The sequence below is a fragment of the Phocoena sinus genome, chromosome 5 (assembly GCF_008692025.1).
Source record: "Phocoena sinus isolate mPhoSin1 chromosome 5, mPhoSin1.pri, whole genome shotgun sequence".
Lineage (NCBI taxonomy): Eukaryota > Metazoa > Chordata > Mammalia > Artiodactyla > Phocoenidae > Phocoena > Phocoena sinus.
The window spans coordinates 91,647,924-91,665,864 of record NC_045767.1 but is presented as its reverse complement, the minus strand read 5'-3'; the positions used below and the strand labels follow the sequence as shown (position 1 = coordinate 91,665,864).

The following is a 17,941-nucleotide window of genomic DNA, read 5'->3' as shown; positions in this document are numbered from 1 at the left end:
CAATTTCACCTTTTAGGCTATTTAGACTGGAACAGCAAATTCATAATGAATCATAGTATTTGCCCAACCGCAAAACAGGCAGCAAAATCTGCTTTGTTCACACTTCTGCTGTGGTCACATGCCTACCTATTTATGGACTGTTAGTTTTCTACCTTCTTCCAGGGCAGTCTGTAATTTTAGGATTTGTCTGTAACATAGTAGGCTTGTTAGGTCTTGTATACTTTCAAGGAGTGAATATGCCTTTACCACTTCCAGATGCCTTTTTGTCTCAAATCCACTATTAGATAAAGTCCTGCTTCACTTCATTAAAATAACTGTAAACTATCACATCAGACACTGAAAATAACTATTGTCAGTACTTTCTAGTAACAGCCTACGTTTTCAGAGAATAGAATATATATATATATATATGTGTGTGTGTATACATATACATCATAATATATATCTATATATCACAAATCTTGCTTCCTACCAGCAATCATTTTCTTCCTACAGTTTTTCAACATTAACCTTATCACTAAGCTTCATTAAAGTAAAAGCCAACAACTATTTGAGATAAAAACAGGATAACAGGGTGAAACCAGAGGTTGATGTAATAATGGGTTACAAATAAGTCTTTAAGTTTGAGTTTCAAATATAGCCATAAGATCTTTCTTGTCAAGTGTCAAGAAAAGATTTAATACGCCATGTTTTTCAGTTCAGAGACATTAAAGTAAACTCTTCAATTTCGGTAGTAATTTCTAAATCATACTTCAAAGTGCTCATATATTTTAGTGATCATACAATACTATACTTAATGCTCTCATAATGCAGGAGAAATCGTATCAACTATTGTATAAAGGATACACTTTGTACTAATTTGGGTGTTTTGGAATTTTGTGACTAAAAGCTCTAAATATGGAACTTGCCCCTCCTAAAACCAAAGATTCATCTCTATCGTATTATTTCAAATGATCTATTGAAACTGTATTTTTTTTCTTTAAGATAATGTTACACAGGAAGGTCTTTTTAGAACCTTTTCTGTCTTCACTCCCTTCCATCATGCTTCTCACACTATCCCTATTGATCCAATTCAGAAATTTAAATGACTATTACATTATTGTCTCAAAAAAATCTTCTAAAGGAGCAACAGTTTAGATTATAAGCGTTTGTCATTTGCCTTTTTTTCATTATGGTCATATTGTGTACTACAGCTTTGAAAACTTAACGACATTTTTAGAAGCATATTGTCTATCATATCATTCATTCTTTATAGAAGCCTATTGCCAAAAACGAATTTGCAAAAGGATAGAGTTTTAATCAGTAAGCATCAAAAAAGAGGAGAAAATGAGTATATAAAAGATAATTTTAAAAGCCTTAATTACACTTCATTTCGAGAATCTATGTAATGCACCTAGCATAATGGAAGGTGCTAAGAAACTTTATTTTGTGAAAATATATAGTTTTTTGGTTAACAGTGGAGACTCCAACTTTCGTGAGAAGCACAAGTTCATCTGTTGTATGATCGTAGGGTGGGAATGGCTTAATTATACTTGATAAATGGGAAAGGAGAGCAGCTTAGCTCTCTTATACTTACTTTTAGTAACTACATGTCTCTAAGAATATTTGTTCAATAAATATCTACTGAGATTTTTCTATATGCAAGATACTGAACGAGCTGCTGAAAGGAAAACTGACGCAAAGGACATAGCTCCTGTTCTAGCTAGAGTTAATGAGGCTAGACTCCAGGTGGTGGCGAGAGAAAGAGAGAATTCATAGATGACACCAAGTTTCTGGCCAGAAAATACCAAGGAAGGTGGTGCCATTAAAAGAGGCGATAACATAAGCAGGACAGCAGGTTTGTGGTGGCATCTGCAGATAGTAGACATGAGGAGGGCATAATGAGAGAAGGAATTTGAGTTTTTAGTTCATATATCACCTATTTATATTTATGAGGCAGTTGGGAAAACACATCTGGAGTAAAACAATAAGAATGGAGTTGGTGGAGTCTATTTGAAAATCATATGAGGAAATATCACCTTTAAAGGCACAGGAGTCATTCAAATGTTCCACGGGAAATAGTACGCAATGGAAAATAATGAACTTCGGGAAATAGGTGATAAGGAGTGGATAGAAATGGCCAAGGAATTTGGGGAAAAAAGGAAGTTCAGTCTTGCGGGAGCCAAGAGAGCAGAGTTACAAAAGGAGGCATGGAGATATACAGACTGCCAACAAACACATGAAAGAATGCTCAACATCATTAATCATTAGAGAAATGTAAACCAAAACTACAATGAGATATCATCTCACCCCAGTCAGAATGGCCATGATCAAAAAATCTAAAAACAATAAATGCTCGAGAGGGTGTGGAGAAAAGGGAACACTCTTGCACTGCTGGTGGGAATGTGAATTGGTACAGCCACTATGGAGAACAGTATGGAGGTTCCTTAAAAAACTACAAATAGAACTACCATATGACCCAGCAATCCCACTCCTGGGCATATACCCTGAGAAAACCATAATTCAAAGAGTCATGTACCAAAATGTTCATTGCAGCTCTATTTACAATAGCCCGGAGATGGAGACAACCTAAGTGCCCATCATCGGATGAATGGATAAAGATGTGGCACATATATACAATGGAATATTACTCAGCCATAAAAAGAAACGAAATTGAGCTATTTGTAATGAGGTGGATAGACCTAGAGTCTGTCATACAGAGTGAAGTAAGTCAGAAAGAGAAAGACAAATACCGTATGCTAACACATATATATGGAATTTAAGGGAAAAAATGTCATGAAGAACCTAGGGGTAAGACAGGAATAAAGACACAGAACTACTAGAGAACGGACTTGAGGATATGGGGAGGGGGAAGGGTAAGCTGTGACAAAGCGAGAGAGAGGCATGGACATATATACACTACCTAAAGTAAGGTAGATAGCTAGTGGGAAGCAGCCGCATAGCACAGGGAGATCAGCTCGGTGCTTTGTGACCGCCTGGAGGGGTGGGATAGGGAGGGTGGGAGGGAGGGAGACGCAAGAGGGAAGAGATATGGGAACATATGTATATGTATAACTGATTCACTTTGTTATAAAGCAGAAACTAACACACCATTGTAAAGCAATTATACCCCAATAAAGATGTTAAAAAAATAGATAGATAGATAAAGGAGGCATGGGGTGGTCAGCAATGCAATGATTGAAGAAAGTATGAGTGACTCCATCATAAATAAGATTCATCATTATTCAGGGAAAATAGTGTTAAAATCAGCAATAAAAATTGCTGTTGATTTTTTTAACACTAGAATTGGTTTTATAGATTATGGTTTTATACTAGAATATGGTTTTATATTTGCATCCAGCTTACCATTAATATGAATTTTATTTGTCTTGGTAACTCAAGCACTGATTATCCAAACTGTGAATTATGAGTGGCAATGTGTTATAGCAATGGAAAACACATTAGCTAATGCTTCTCACCCTGGAGTAATTTTGTTAACCAGGGACACGGAGCAATGTCTGGAGACATTTTTGTTTGTCACAACTCAGGGTGGGTGGGGTGCTACTGACATCTAGTGGGTAGACACCAGGATTGCTGCTAAACACCCTGCAATGCATAGGACAGTCCACAACAAAGAATTATCCAGTCTGTAATGTAAATAGACCCAAGGCTGAAAAACCCTGCAGTAGACCCGTGAGGTATGGAACACAGTTCTAGCTCAGATACTAACTTTATCCCTCTGAAGCTAGGTTTCCTTATCTCTGAAAATGTCACCTAGGCTTGGGGTGGAGTGGAGGCGGAGATGGAATTTAGATTAGATTACTCTAAGGTTCCATTCATTTCTAAAACAACACTTTTCTTTTTCTTACTGACTATCCATCACTGCCCAACCTCTCTCTTTCTCTCTCTCTCTCCCTCTCTCTCTCTCTCTCTCTCTCTCACACACACACACACACACACACACACGTACACACACCCTGTGATATACTTAAATTTTGTTAGGCATACCATCAGTGAATACAGACTATATTAAAGATAGAAATGGGAAAAATAGGGAAGAAAAGGTATTCAACTTTATTATTAAATAGAACTGAATTTTCAAAAACTATTGCTCAGCCATAATATTTTGCTTCTCAAGCACGTTTTCAAAGAACAGCTGGTTGAGTCAAAACATAGTGCTGAGAACTCTAAATAAAGTACCATTCTAATCACCCATCCAACAACATTTACTGAGTGATTAACGTAAGTCTGTTACAATGTGAATGATAAAAGATAAGTACAGCACCAGTTAGGAGAGACAGGGCCAGATACACACTTACAGGGTGACATGAAAAGGGCAGGACCGAAGGATTCAGAGGGATGCAAAGGGGTGGGGGGAAGACTGCACATTTATTTCCCAGTGGTGAGGGAAAGATGAAAGGGGCTATCAGAGAAGGCTTGATACTTCTCTTCAGTCTTAAAGGATGGGGAGAACTTTCACCGAAAGTGAAGAGTGAGTTGGGAGCATCCACAGTAGACGATACAGCATATTCATAAATGGAGACTTACACTCTGGGTAACTCACTTCTTTTTAAGTCTGCTTTCTCATTTGTAAACTGGGAATAGTAACACTTTTCCTGGCTAAAAAGGAGTTATTATAAAGATCAAATGAGGCATTTTTCTAAAAAAGCACTTTCTGCTACTGATAGCTCTAATTTCAAAAGTGTTTTTTAGTATTTTAATATTATGATATTTATAATGGCCGTATATAATAACCTGATGACATAGTTATTATGATCTCCATTTTACAGATGACAAAACTGAGGCTCAAAGAGGAATAAATCCTTCCAAAAGTATGAAATAAAAGAACTGGGGTGTGAAACCTATATTCTATATACTATGTCTCTTGATTCAAAACTATACAGTTTGACTAACACACCATTGTTAAGCAATTATACTCCAATAAAAACGTTTAAAAAAATATACAGTTTGACACACATACGTGTGCGTGTGTGTATATATAAACATATACATATATGTGTGTGTATATATATATATATATACACACACATATATATTTATACATATATATGAGGAAGAGAGGCTTTTCCCCTTATCCTGAGGACTTTCAAGAAGATTTGTATTTAACTCACTTTCAAGCCTCAAATTTAAAATTCAGGATTTTTGACCTAAGTAATTAAGGGTTAACATTTTTTTCTGGGCAATTATCAAGTTGTCTTGTGTGTTATAAATATAATTCTAGTTAATTAAATCATTACTTTAACCTAGAATATCACTGAAGCTTTATTTGCCCTATAACCAGACAGGCACTCTTACATAAACTGCATTGCCAGAGGACACTGAGTCTGTCGCATTACTTCATTTTTCCAAAGGTTCCATAATTGCCATACCAAGGCAATGGTTTTCAGGGTGCTTCTCCTTGAGGACCTCTCCTATTACAGCTCTAGGGAGTCTTCCTATTGTCTTCTGAAGGAATGTTCTCAACAGTAGTTACAGCCAAATGAATTAGACAATTTGCATAGGCCTATATTCAGGGCGAAGACTGACAGATGAGGAAGCCACACCTTAATTTTTTTTTTTTTTTTTTTTTTTTTTTTGGTACGCAGGCCTCTCACTGTTGTGGCCTCTCCCGTTGCGGAGCACAGGCTCCGGACGCGCAGGCTCAGCGGCCATGGCTCACGGGCCCAGCCGCTCCGCGGCATGTGGGATCTTCCCGGACCGGGGCACGAAACTGTGTCCCCTGCATTGGCAGGCGGACTCCCAACCACTGCGCCACCAGGGAAGCCCAGCCACACCTTAATTTACAGTCTTTTTAAAAAGGATTCCTTTGACATTTGCATCTCCTGGGTGATTATTAACCAGGAAATGGGAGATTCTTGGGCAAAAATGAACAGAAGACATTCAAATTCAATTTTTCCAAAGTGATTATGTGAATATTACACTTTTTTTTAACCAAAGAACTATGTCTATTTCCTCACTGTTAATAGAAGTGTGCTGTAGATTCCAACTTGACCCTTTATCAATACTACATTCAATTCACAATATTGTGAATGATCCAGGGAGCAAAAAGGATGTGGGTTTCCTTCTCCTTGATTTCTTTACTTACTATACATCTAGGAAAGTATAAAAATAGGAACAAAGGCCTCAGTCAACTGATGTCAATGATGGCTTCATAATAAAAGTCATTTCCTGGGTATTAAAAATGCTGAAGTAGGTTAAGTAAAAATTTAACATATTTCAGCTGAGCTTAAGGAAATAATTGTATCTTTTCTGTGCTTGATTTTGAGTGGTACCATGAAGTACCATTTTTGCACAAATACCAGTCCCCATAACAGATTCTAAGCCCTGGGGCAGTCCCCAGACTACTGTGGAACTTCTCTATTAGAACCTGTTACTTTTATTATGCTTCTGATAACTCTGAGAACCTCTGGCTCTTTACACATTGCTCCAGAGTGACCTTGACATTTGCCATCTCTAAATCCTTGTAAGGTACCTGATTCACTGAGCCTCAGTTTCTTCATTTGTCAAACTGGTCTAATCATACCTACCTCCTATAGTGTTTTAAGGAGCAAAGGAGATGATAACGTGGAGAACACCTAACACACGACATGGTTGGCTCACAGGAGGCATTTGGTAACTGTTAGCTCCCTTCCCAGCTCCTGGATTTGGGCCTCAGTGCTGAAACACACACCCCAATTGCCCAAGTTGTTCATGTGGCAAGATGATGCGGAAGGCAGCTAGAATACCTAGACCAAAACCCAGACCGGAGAGGCCTGTCATCCTGTTTCTACCTATGATGTGTCATCTCAGGTTGTGCCAGCACCAGGCAGCTCATAAACTCTCAGGGTCACAGGAAAAGATCTGAGGTGAGCCATTGCCTCATTGAGATCCACGCTTCTCAGGTTTCAAGAAAGAATGTTTATTCTGCTCAATTCTCTGTCATTGTGCAATGAAGTGGACATCAGTTGTCTCGGATCTGTCATTCAGGAACACGCTCAAAAGCCCGTTTGGGTATCAATGAACATGTCTGACTTTTAGATCAAGAGCCCCTAAACGTTAATTGCAGAACTCGAGAGAAAAATTTCTCCTCTTCATCCTGCAACAGTCAAAGATTAGAAATGATAATTTAGGGCTTCCCTGGTGGTGCAAGTGGTTGAGAGTCCGCCTGCCGATGCAGGGGACACAGGTGTGTGCCCCGGTCCGGGAGGATCCCACATGCCGCGGAGCGGCTAGGCAAGAGAGCCATGGCCGCTGAGCCTGCGTGTCCCGAGCCTGTGCTCCACAACGGGAGAGGCCACAGCAGTGAGAGGCCCGCGTACCACAAAAAAAAAAAAAAAAAAAAAAAAAAAAGAAATGATAATTTAACTCTAAAATTATATATTATTTAGAATGCATTATCTAGTTTGAGGTATCTCAACCCTTTTACTTAACGTTGAGTAAGATAAAAGTGCCAGCAAACCCGGGTGCGAACTTTTTCAGCGTAGCTTTGCTTTTCTATGGGACACCGAGTAACAGTTTCCCCATATATAAAGCAAGAACATCAATATCAAATATTTATAAAATGTAAAGGTAACCAAATGATTGTGGGGTGTATGTAGCAATTTAAATCTGCATGTGTTGGAGACAGAGGATGGAAATGAAAGTGTCTGTATTTTTTCCACAGATATAAATACATGTGAATTCCACAAAAAAAAGCGAAAATAAAATGTTTGCTGAAATCTAAAATAACTTTCCTTCTTTTGAAGGCTAGACATTTGGGAAAAGTATTTCTAGGTAATCTTTTGTTTGGGGGGGAAATGGAAGTTTCACAAGTAACTGGTGGCCTTGCCTTGTGCTTTGGAATAAGACTATTGAACTTGCATACCTGAATAAAGTACAGAGATATGATATAGAACTTCAAACAGGAACTTTCTAGTGGCAGGGAAATATCTAAACAAACTGGGAAAACAGAAACTGACCTAGCTCATTTGGAAATGGGCTTGGCAGCTGATGAAATAGGTGAACTATAATTAAGTAATGCAATAAATGAGTTAAGCACTTTTATGGCAACAAAAACACACAGGACACATATGCTAGGTAGGTAGTAACCAGGTTATTCAGAGGCTGTCTCAAATTAGCATATTCAATGAGTGGCCCAGAACAGACACTTACTTGCATTGTTCAGAGCAACCTTAGAGGTGGAAAAAAAAAGCGGTTTTTTTTTTTTTTTTTTTTTATGCGTTACGCGGGCCTCTCACTGTTGTGGCCTCTCCCGTTGCGGAGGACAGGCTCCGGACGCGCAGGCTCAGCGGCCATGGCTCACGGGCCCAGCCGCTCCGCGGCATGTGGGATCTTCCCGGACCGGGGCACGAACCCGTGTCCCCTGCATCGGCAGGCGGACTCTCAACCACTGCGCCACCAGGGAAGCCCAAAAGCGGTTTTTTTTGATCTCTAGGTTAATTTCTAACTTTAGGAAGACTGTCACCTTTGTAAATTCATTCTTTTCACGGAGACTTCAAAACAAAGATAGCAAAGCCACATTATTTACTGAGAACCTTCTAGCACGTCGTTCTTCGTACAGTTTTGGTAGAAACCACAGATCCAGTTTCCACCTGTGTCCTTGAAGTTGGACGACTATGCATAGTTGTTGCAACTACGCATAGTATGCATTTCATTAGGTTTCCCAACCCGTTAAGATAAGGCGTGTCGAAATAATAATTGAACTGTCACATCCTGCACAGGTAGAGTGAGTTAGGGGAATTCGCCTCATTGCAACTCCAGAAAAAAAGCGAGATTGACAACCTTTATTTCCTTATTAAAATTTTCATATACAGCTCCAAATTCCTCTTGAAGTTTAGGAATTCACAATATATATATTTAAACCAGTTAAGTTAAAGATTTTTTTTTCCCCTGTCCACAAGAACTAAATTATCTCAAATAAGAAGCATTAAAGTACGCTCAGCCATTACAGAATACAAGGGTGCAAGTAGCAGCGAGCGAAAAGAGCCCGACCAGCCCGCGGGGGGAAACCGGAAGCAGCAGGTGTTGGCGTCCAAGGGCCTCCAGGAGCACCCGGACCTGCGCGTGTCCCTCCCGCTCCGGGTACGCAAACAGCCTTTTCATTCTCTGGAGCTTCAGCGAAGCTGGCACCGCCTCACGCCAGCGCCCCCAGACGCTTAACCTGCCTTGATTTAGAAAACCTAAGGCAAGACAGGCGGAACAGCGTTTCTCTCCAAAAGGTCTTTCCTAGGCGCGGGTCTTGTCCATACTCCCGCCTCCTGTCCCCGCCCCCAGCCCGGTTTTCCCCAGTCTTTTGGATTTCTAGAACTGTCAGATTTTCAAAAGGAAACAACAAACCCGAAATCTTTTCAAATTTTTATTTCGCCTAATACGGAGCTATATTACTTCATGCAGAACACACAGACCAAGTTCATCCATCCGTGCAAGGTATTTTAACACCAGCCCCTTCCCCTACCCCACCCTCTTCCATCGCCTGCTGGAGGGAAAGACGGGCTCGCCTAACGAGAGACGTCGTTCGAAACGGAGTACACCTGAGTCTGGTGGAAAGCGCGGTACTTGTCAAAAGACAGCTGCCCCGGGGCCGCGCAGTCTCGTCTTCCGCGGCGGGAAGGGGCGGGGTACTCACCCAGGCAGAGCAGCGGCGCGGGGACCCAGCGGGCACGGCGCGGCTCCATCCTCCTCCCCGCGTCAGCGTGTGCGGGGCGCGGGCGTGGCCTGGGCGGCGGGCGGGCGGGGACCGGAGGGGCTGCGGCGGAGGCTGCGGTGGCGGCGGCGGGCGCTGTGGGAGCTGCGGGGTCCACGCGTCGGCAGCTTTTCCCTCCGACACCCGGTCTGTAGGGCAAGTGAACTCCACAGCCCGCGCCGAGACCTTTATAAGTACGGGGCGGGGCCTGGGGACTGAGGACTAACTGCGTGTCGGGAGTTTCATAATCGCCCCCGGGGGAGGAGTGGCCGGAGGACTGTCCGGATGTCATCCTCCCTCTCTGAACACCTGCGAGTGGCTGAGGAATGAAACAATGCTCTTCAGGTGAGCCGGGGACTACTCCCCACACTTTTGCAGCTCCCTCTCGGGCTCCTGCGGGCGGAGGTAGGGAGCGTGGACCAGACGGGTGGGTTTGCGCTGTGGGACCACCTGCTGGATAGTGGGCGGTTTTAGTTGCTCTGGGTGACAGGCATAACTAGAGTCAGCCAGTCTTCCTCCCAGGGCTGGAGTTCCCAGTACGTGCATTTGGAGAGCTGTGTGTGTGTGAGTGACTTACGGAAGTTCTTGAAACTTGTCAGTGGCTCAAGGACTTTCTTTGTGGTCACACCCACCACTGCCCAGAGTTGCTTTTTGCGTCTACACCTTCTTTCGAAGCCCTCGGCTTCCTACGTGGTACAGGCATTTATGGCTTCAAAATCTAGTGATTATGAAGAAATAATCATAATTATTTCTTCATAATCATCATTTCTTCCCCTAAATGATTTAACTTCCCTGAACTTTGCCTTAATCCTGTCACTCCGCTGTACAGAATCTTTCAGTAACTTCCCATTGCCTTTTGGACAAGGCCAGACACAAATGTAAAGCCAACAGTCTTTTCAACCTCAGCTCCCACTAGTTCACCGGACAAATTTTCACACCCCAGCCAGGCTGGGAAACTCACTCTGCCTTTGCTTATTCCCACTTTCCTCCCTGTGCTGGTGGAGTCACAGTTTGGGGAAATGGCTGCGTTTTACTGGAGCTGGTCAAATCCTACTCACTTTCCTGGTTCTCCTCAAGGGCCTGGATTTCTTGACCCTACAGAGATCTCTCTCCATTCTGATCTCTTACAGCTTGTATTGTTTATCTTTCCCCTAGACTCGGAATTCTAGATCTGGTACTTCATACCTGATGAAACTACTTTGATTTGTTTAACTTTTCTTGTTTGTCAGTCATATGTTCAGATCTGTATGAATACATAAATTGCCTTACTTGTTGTTGTATTTCCCCTGTAGGGCCTGAAAACCGTGTGTCAATACACCAGTACTGACAGCATAGTTGAATGGAAAATGGAATCTAATAGATGTTGGTTAACTCCTTACCTTTCTACTTTTTGTTTTCTTCTTCTTATTCCTTTCCTTTTCCTCCCTCCCTCTCTCTCTCTTCTTCCTTCCTTTCTTTCCTTCTTTCTTTCTTTCCCTTTCTTTTCTTTTTCTTTCTTTTCTTTTTCTTTCTTACTTTCTCCTTCCCTCCCTCCCTTTGTTTCTTTCTTCCTTCCTTCCTTCCTTCCTTCCTTTCTTCCTTTCTTCCTTTCTTTCTCCCTCTTTCTCCTTCACCAGAACTCTCATGTTGGAAACAAACACTTTGTCTTTCCCTCAGTGGTTAAGATCATGGGTTCTGGATTTAGATTGTCTGCATGTGAATCCTTGGACAAGTTGTTTAACCTCTCTCCATTTCCTCATATGTAAAATAGGGATAATAATAGTATCTAACTCATCGGAAGATAATGAAGGTGCTTTCTGTAATGCCTAGTACAGAGTTGGCGCTCGTTAAAAATACCTGTTGTGATATGTAAACACATGTTAGGATGATGGTACTTAATAGGTTGGCAGTATTCATGAGCTAAATGAATGAACACATGGTAAGGTAGAGGTAGGATTATGGGTTCCTAAGTCTTAAGTAAGTAACTTGTCACTTAATTGCTCTTTGTAAAAGAATAAATGGAACCAAGAAAGATGATCCTGGCAATGGGTTAGTTTTATGGAACATTGACAGGGATCCCAAATTTGGTAAATTAGAATTAGGAAAAGGGACTGCTGGCCCGTAATAGTTTTTGCTTTACAAATTGGATCTGGAAAAGAAATAACTCAAGTGTCTGAAAAATCAAAGCAGAATTCATTGGAAAGAATGAGGGGTCAACTGGGAGCATTTCCTTATTTTGCACAATGGCCTGTCATTTACCTCCGAGGAGTGACAGGAAGAAGAATGTCTTAGTCCTAATTAGTGTCTTATTTCAACAAATCCAGCGTTGTGGTTTGTGCTCAAAAGAAGGATGGGGTGGGAACACGTTGGGGAAAATGGGGTCATGCAGCAACAGTCAACTCTTTGGTATTGATATGTGAAGAGGAATTTTTTGGCGCTTCGTAGCTAATGCCTGCAAGCATGAAATATCATCATCGTGAAAAAAATCCTTGTGCTTATCCCCAAATTTTCCACAGCAAGGAACTCCTCTACGGGTTAAGTTCACACGGTGTGAAGAAATCTTTTCCTTATTGGTTCTATGTTTACTCAATTTTCTAGCCATCAGTTTTCAAGAATGACTCCATCATGATACATCAGGGAAGATTTGCCACTGCCTCTGCGAAAGAAGCCGTCTTCTTCTTTTTTTTTTTTAATAATTGGAAACAATTTTCATTAATCTTTCATTTAAACGTATCATAGTATGAAGTACAATCATAATTCCTCTTAAAGGCACAAAATATATTTGAAGATAGGACAGTTTGGGAAGAAAATAATCAAGTCATAGAGAAGTTTCCAACTAGGAAGTGACTTAAAGGCATCAACCAGATCAGCAATTCCCAATCTGAGAGGTTTGGGGATCTTCTTTGTCAAATGGTTAGTAAATATGAATAATATTTATAGTCTAAATATCTATCTAGTACATTGAGTATTGTGATTATTAAAATGTATTCATTTAAAATTGATAATGAATTTAAGGTGGCTTGGTGGCACCTGTAGTTTAATTGATACATAACAAACATGTAACCTCTGTCAGGTGGGGAGATGTGACAAAATAATCTTTTTACATTATAAGAGGTCTTCTTAGGGGACTTAGGAAACCCTGGGCTGGCAGCATCCACATACAGGCCTAAATGGGTATCAGCAATAAACCTATTACAGACCATAGCCAAATCCAGCCCTGGGCCAGACCTAAAAAACTAGCATCTAGCCTCAGACAAGAATGGATAAAACCTCACAATTCTTCTTCCATCTCTTGCTTTTTTCCTCAAGTCAGTGCTCCTTGGGACTGCAACGGGCACTTGTTTATTATGAAATTACTGCTTTTCAAACTAGCAACAGATAATACCTGCTTTGGTGAATTAGCTTTTATATAACACAAAATGTTTAAAGTCTTTTATTAGCTAATCCTTAGCAAGAACTGCTACAATGGAGTGGTGCTGGATTACTTTTTTTTTTACAATGAAGGTGTTGAAAAATATAGGAAAGTGTTCAAGATCAAGTTATTAAATTTGATATTCAAAATATGAGTCCTAGAACATGAATTCTGTTCTATCAGATGCTAACTTCTGAAAAAAAAACTGATTTTATTCTAAATTTAGCCAAATATTAACCATATGGGAACTTTTTAGCAAGTTCCACTTGAATGAAGAATTTATGTCCTTCAGGATAATTTTTAAAATGTGTGCTAAATAGTGTCTTATAAACTACAAATAAAACACAGATTTCCAAGCAAAATTCTGGGCTCTCTCTATCCCCATATATCACCTTTATGGGAAAGTGACTGCTTCTCTTTTCTCCTTGACCAAAAATCAACAGACTGCCATGCCATCTTTCAGTGATTTATTTATTCATATCATATACAGTTAGAGACAAAAATAAAGAAGGGAGGAATATATATTGAGTGTAGTGATCCTCCCTTTTTTGAAATAACCTTTATCATAGACTTTTTTTGAAAAGTCATTTTCCTCTGGACTAATCCATTCTTAATTGAGAATTAGTATAAGAATTCAAAAAGGAAAATTTCCTTGTTTTTCTTTCAGTATATACAGAGGTAGAGGAAAGTAAAAATTTAGAAAGCTTTAAAGTCTAATAAATAGTAAATTATTATTTCTTATTGATTGACCTGATAATTTGAGGAGTTTTCTGAAACCAAAAATGATTCCAAAACATTTACAAATTTACGTACCATTTGAATGTTGACTGAATGGTGTGGATGGCTGATTAACTGATTAGATCAGTGAATTCACTCAAAGACACTATCTTCTGCTTGTGGTTCTGTTTAGATTCAGAACCATAGGTGGAAAGGAACATGAAAGTAGTGAATATTTGTTCTTAAATCTAAATGTGGATGGATGTGCCTAATAAGAATAATAATGACAACTACTATTTATACCTAACATTTTTAAGTCACTAGGTAGTTTAAAATATAATGGCTTACTTATTCCTCTAAATAACCCTGTGAGGTCAGTACATTTTTATTTCCGTTTTACAGATGAGACTAAGGCAAAATAGTAAGGAATTTGTTCAAGGCCCTTCAGCTCATAAACAACAGAGACGGGATTGAAACCAGGCAACCTGACTCCAGGTGGTACCAGACTCTTTCACCATCACACTGTGTTGCTTTGACCCACAGCAACACCTGGTTCACTGAAAGTGCAGTGCTTGTTATATGTGCGACGCTCTCAGATATTTTCATTAAAATCCACGTTTCTGGAGTTTTCTAGTCTCAAATTCTTTGCAAAGAGCATTCACATCCCTTTGCAGATAGTTTTTATACTCCTCCCTTAAGACAAATGTCCTATGTTGCTGTTATCCTATTAAGAAGAAAATCAGGTGTGCCAGCCTTCCAGCTTCCATTGCCAAAGCATTTGTTAATCTTACTATTTTATGGTTCATTGTGTTTATGTAAAACATTTTATTCTACAAATGTCCCATCAGAAATGTCACCTGTGAATTTCATCAACAGAATGCTCTGAAAAAATCATTCAGTAATCGCAAAATGTAAGAAAAAGATACTGTGTGATATTAGGAACCTGATAGCTGACGCTGCTGCTTCTTGTACTTGCCGTGAACTGTGCCCTAGTAATAGAAGAGCCTCCCCTTCCGTCGCTTGTACCCACAGAGCATTAATTACACACGTAGTGATGATGAATTAGGAATGCAGCTATCCCTATTTAAAGCACTGCCATTTCATGTTTAGCTAACTCCTAGTAGGATGTGATCATACATTGCCTACGTTGGTGCTTCTGCTCCTTAAGCAACATTTTACAGTTAAAGGTTAACTTTCAGAGTCATTGATTCAACAATCATTCAATAAGCATTTTATGTCTCATACAACCACACATCAGCCTTTGAGAAACTTTGCAATTCATTTCTAAATCATCTGCATGATTATTGCATGATTGCTTATGGATTTATGTAGTTTCATAAATATTTAATGTTAATGTCATTATCAGGTGTGGAAAAAGGACAAAACATACACAATAGATACTTAAGCTTGAAACTTTCTTGTCTGTCGGTCTCTTCAAAGATATCTGAATTACTTTCTAAATCTATGTCTCAATAAACATTACCTAGGATTGCTTAATTGATGCAGACCCTGGGGGTAAAAATCTCTAGAAGATAGACTGCCACAAAAATCCTAGGAATTGTTTTATGATGAATATTTTTTCTCAGTTTAGCACTACCACTGTTTAACAGACAGGTTAAAAACCTGCTAGTGAGAGCAATAAAACAATAGCTATTAAAGCCTTCATTTTTATTGCATTGGCTATCGCTGGTAATATCTATTTGACTTAGAAATTATCCCCAATAAAATTACACACAAATGAGATTGTATTCTATCTTGCAATGCATCTTACTCTGTAAGGAATGATTTGTGTAACTGCTAATAATTTATTGTACGGCTGGCTAGACACCAGTTCTCACCCATGGCTGCACTTTAAACTCACTTAGTCAGTTTCGGAAAAAATTCCTGAAGTCTGGACCTTACTTTCCCAAAGGTTGTGATTCATTTGGTTTGGGAAGGGCTTCAAATGAATGTATCCTTATAAGCAGAAAGCTTGATGTTTTAACTAAAACATGGAAAAAAGAAAGAATACTGAGCCGCATAGTTTAGATCCAAGTTCTAGTTCTGACTGAACATAAACTTTTGTGTGATCTTGTATAGGTCATTTAACAGCTCTGGGCTAGATTTTCTTGATTCTTAAAATGCAGGTTTGAACCATATGATCTCCGATGGTATAGCTTTCTATGACTTCTGAATCTGGTACTGAGAAGATGGAAGCACAGCTTTTTATCTCTTGACTGTATGTGCTTTAAGCATTGAGCAATTTTAGGCATTGGCTAAAATATCCTAGAGTGATAGCACAGATAATGTCCTCAGGATTTGAAAAAGTAGTTTATCTTCTAAACGGGCTACTCCAGTTCTCTAGATCTTGCCTTCATCTCCCATAGTATTTTTGCTTAGGTGTTTTGGTCATTTTCTTCCCCTTGCTTACAACTTATAAATCATAAACTCCACAAAAACTATGTGGGGTTTAGAAACTTGAAAATCTTGATCCTGTTGCAGATAAAGAGGACTGTATTGTAGTATAAACCAAATCACATTTATGACAAAAATTTCACTTTTTCTGAGAGAAAAAAGGGTATATGATAAATGTGCCAAAAATCAGAAAAAAAAATTTATGGAAAGAAAGAAGGAAGGAAGGGAGGAAAGAAGGAAGGAAGGAAAGAAAGAAAGAAAGAAAGAAAAGGAAAGGAAGGAAGGAAGAGAAAGAAAGAAAAAGAAAGACACTAAATCAATAATAGTTAGAAGCACTAAGTTGCAATCCTGGCTCCTATCATTCGTGAGTCTTTTGACCTTATGAGCTTGTTTATACTGTAGTAGCCTCATCTGTAAAACCTGGAAATAATTGTTCCTTGCATTCATCTCAGATATTTATTTAGTGCCAAGATATATAAGAGGGTCAAAAATTTAAAGGGCAACCATGATAGTGCTGGATTCCCAAAGCAAAAGGTGGGTGTTCCAAACAGGAGGCATAGGTACCAGTAGCAGGTGGAACAATGAGGTCTAGACAATAGGAATGGAGGAAGAAGTTTGGCAAGAATGAGGTCACTGGTAACCTTTCAGGAGAAAGTTCAGTGGAATGGAGAGGACAGAAGTCAGATTACAGGCACATAATGTCCTGTATTTCTATAATACTAAATATTACTAGCAGAGGAGTTGTCAGTGAGCCTCAGCATGGGAATATTCATAGCACAGGCATCCCAATAAGTCATCAAAACTAAGTGTAAAACTCATGTAGTAGAGATGAGTCATTCTTCCAGGCAGGACTCTGTTTAACTCATATAGTATTCAAATGAACAAGATAAGGAAGCTGCTTATGGTGGACTTTACTATAACATGCTTTTCTTATCTTTTGCTTATTTGATTTGGAGAGAAATATCAAAAATAATTTTCTTCACCTCTACATAGCTCTAAGAAGGTATCCTTATATATTTTAATAGAGGGATTAGGGACAAAGTGATCTATACATACATATTGAGATTCTATACATACTATCTCATTCACTCCTTATTTAAATGTTTTGGTCTCTCCTCTTATTCCTTTCCTACCTATCCCTATTCCACTATTTGTATGTGAGGGTGAGGGGGTACAGGGAGATATTGGGTTGGCCAAAATGTTTGTTCAGGTTTTTCTGTAAGATGTTGTGGGAAAACCCAAACGAACTTTTTGGCCAACCCAATACATACAACAGGTACTCTATATATAGAGAGTATACATACACACATATACACACACACACATATACAGTATCTGTTGTATCTGCAGTGAGGGCAAATAGCTGACTCTAGAGAAACAGACGTGGATCATCATTTTCAATCTTTATATGGTGCTGTAGAACTTAAACTGATTTGGACTTCAGAATAGCATAAGATCAAAAAAATAAGGGGCTTCCCTGGTGGTGCAATGGTTAAGAATCTGCCTGCCAATGCAGGGGACATGGGTTCGAGCCCTTGTCAGGGAAGATCCCACATGCTGCGGAACAGCTAAGCCCATGCACCACAACTACTGAGGCTGTGCTCTAGAGCCCGTGCTCCTCAACAAGACAAACCACAGCAATGAGAAGCTCCACAATGAAGAGTAGCCCCCATTCGCCACAACTAGAGAAAGCCTGCGCACAGCAATGAACACTCAACACAACCAAAAATAAATAAAAAGTAAATGTATTTTTTTTAAAAATGACGTGAAAGGAATGC

General features: G+C 39.6%; 1 protein-coding gene across 1 annotated transcript in view; it reads right to left on the bottom strand.

Annotated features, from left to right (window-relative positions):
- EREG (epiregulin) overlaps window positions 1–16,847 on the bottom strand; it is a 28,087-nt gene extending 11,240 nt beyond the window's left edge. The window contains exon 1 of the mRNA XM_032633538.1: window positions 9,605–16,847. Within this exon, the coding sequence (XP_032489429.1) occupies window positions 9,605–9,953 (349 nt within the window). The 5' untranslated portion in view covers window positions 9,954–16,847. The remainder of the gene's footprint in view (window positions 1–9,604) is intronic.
- Between the last annotated feature and the right edge of the window lie 1,094 nt (window positions 16,848–17,941).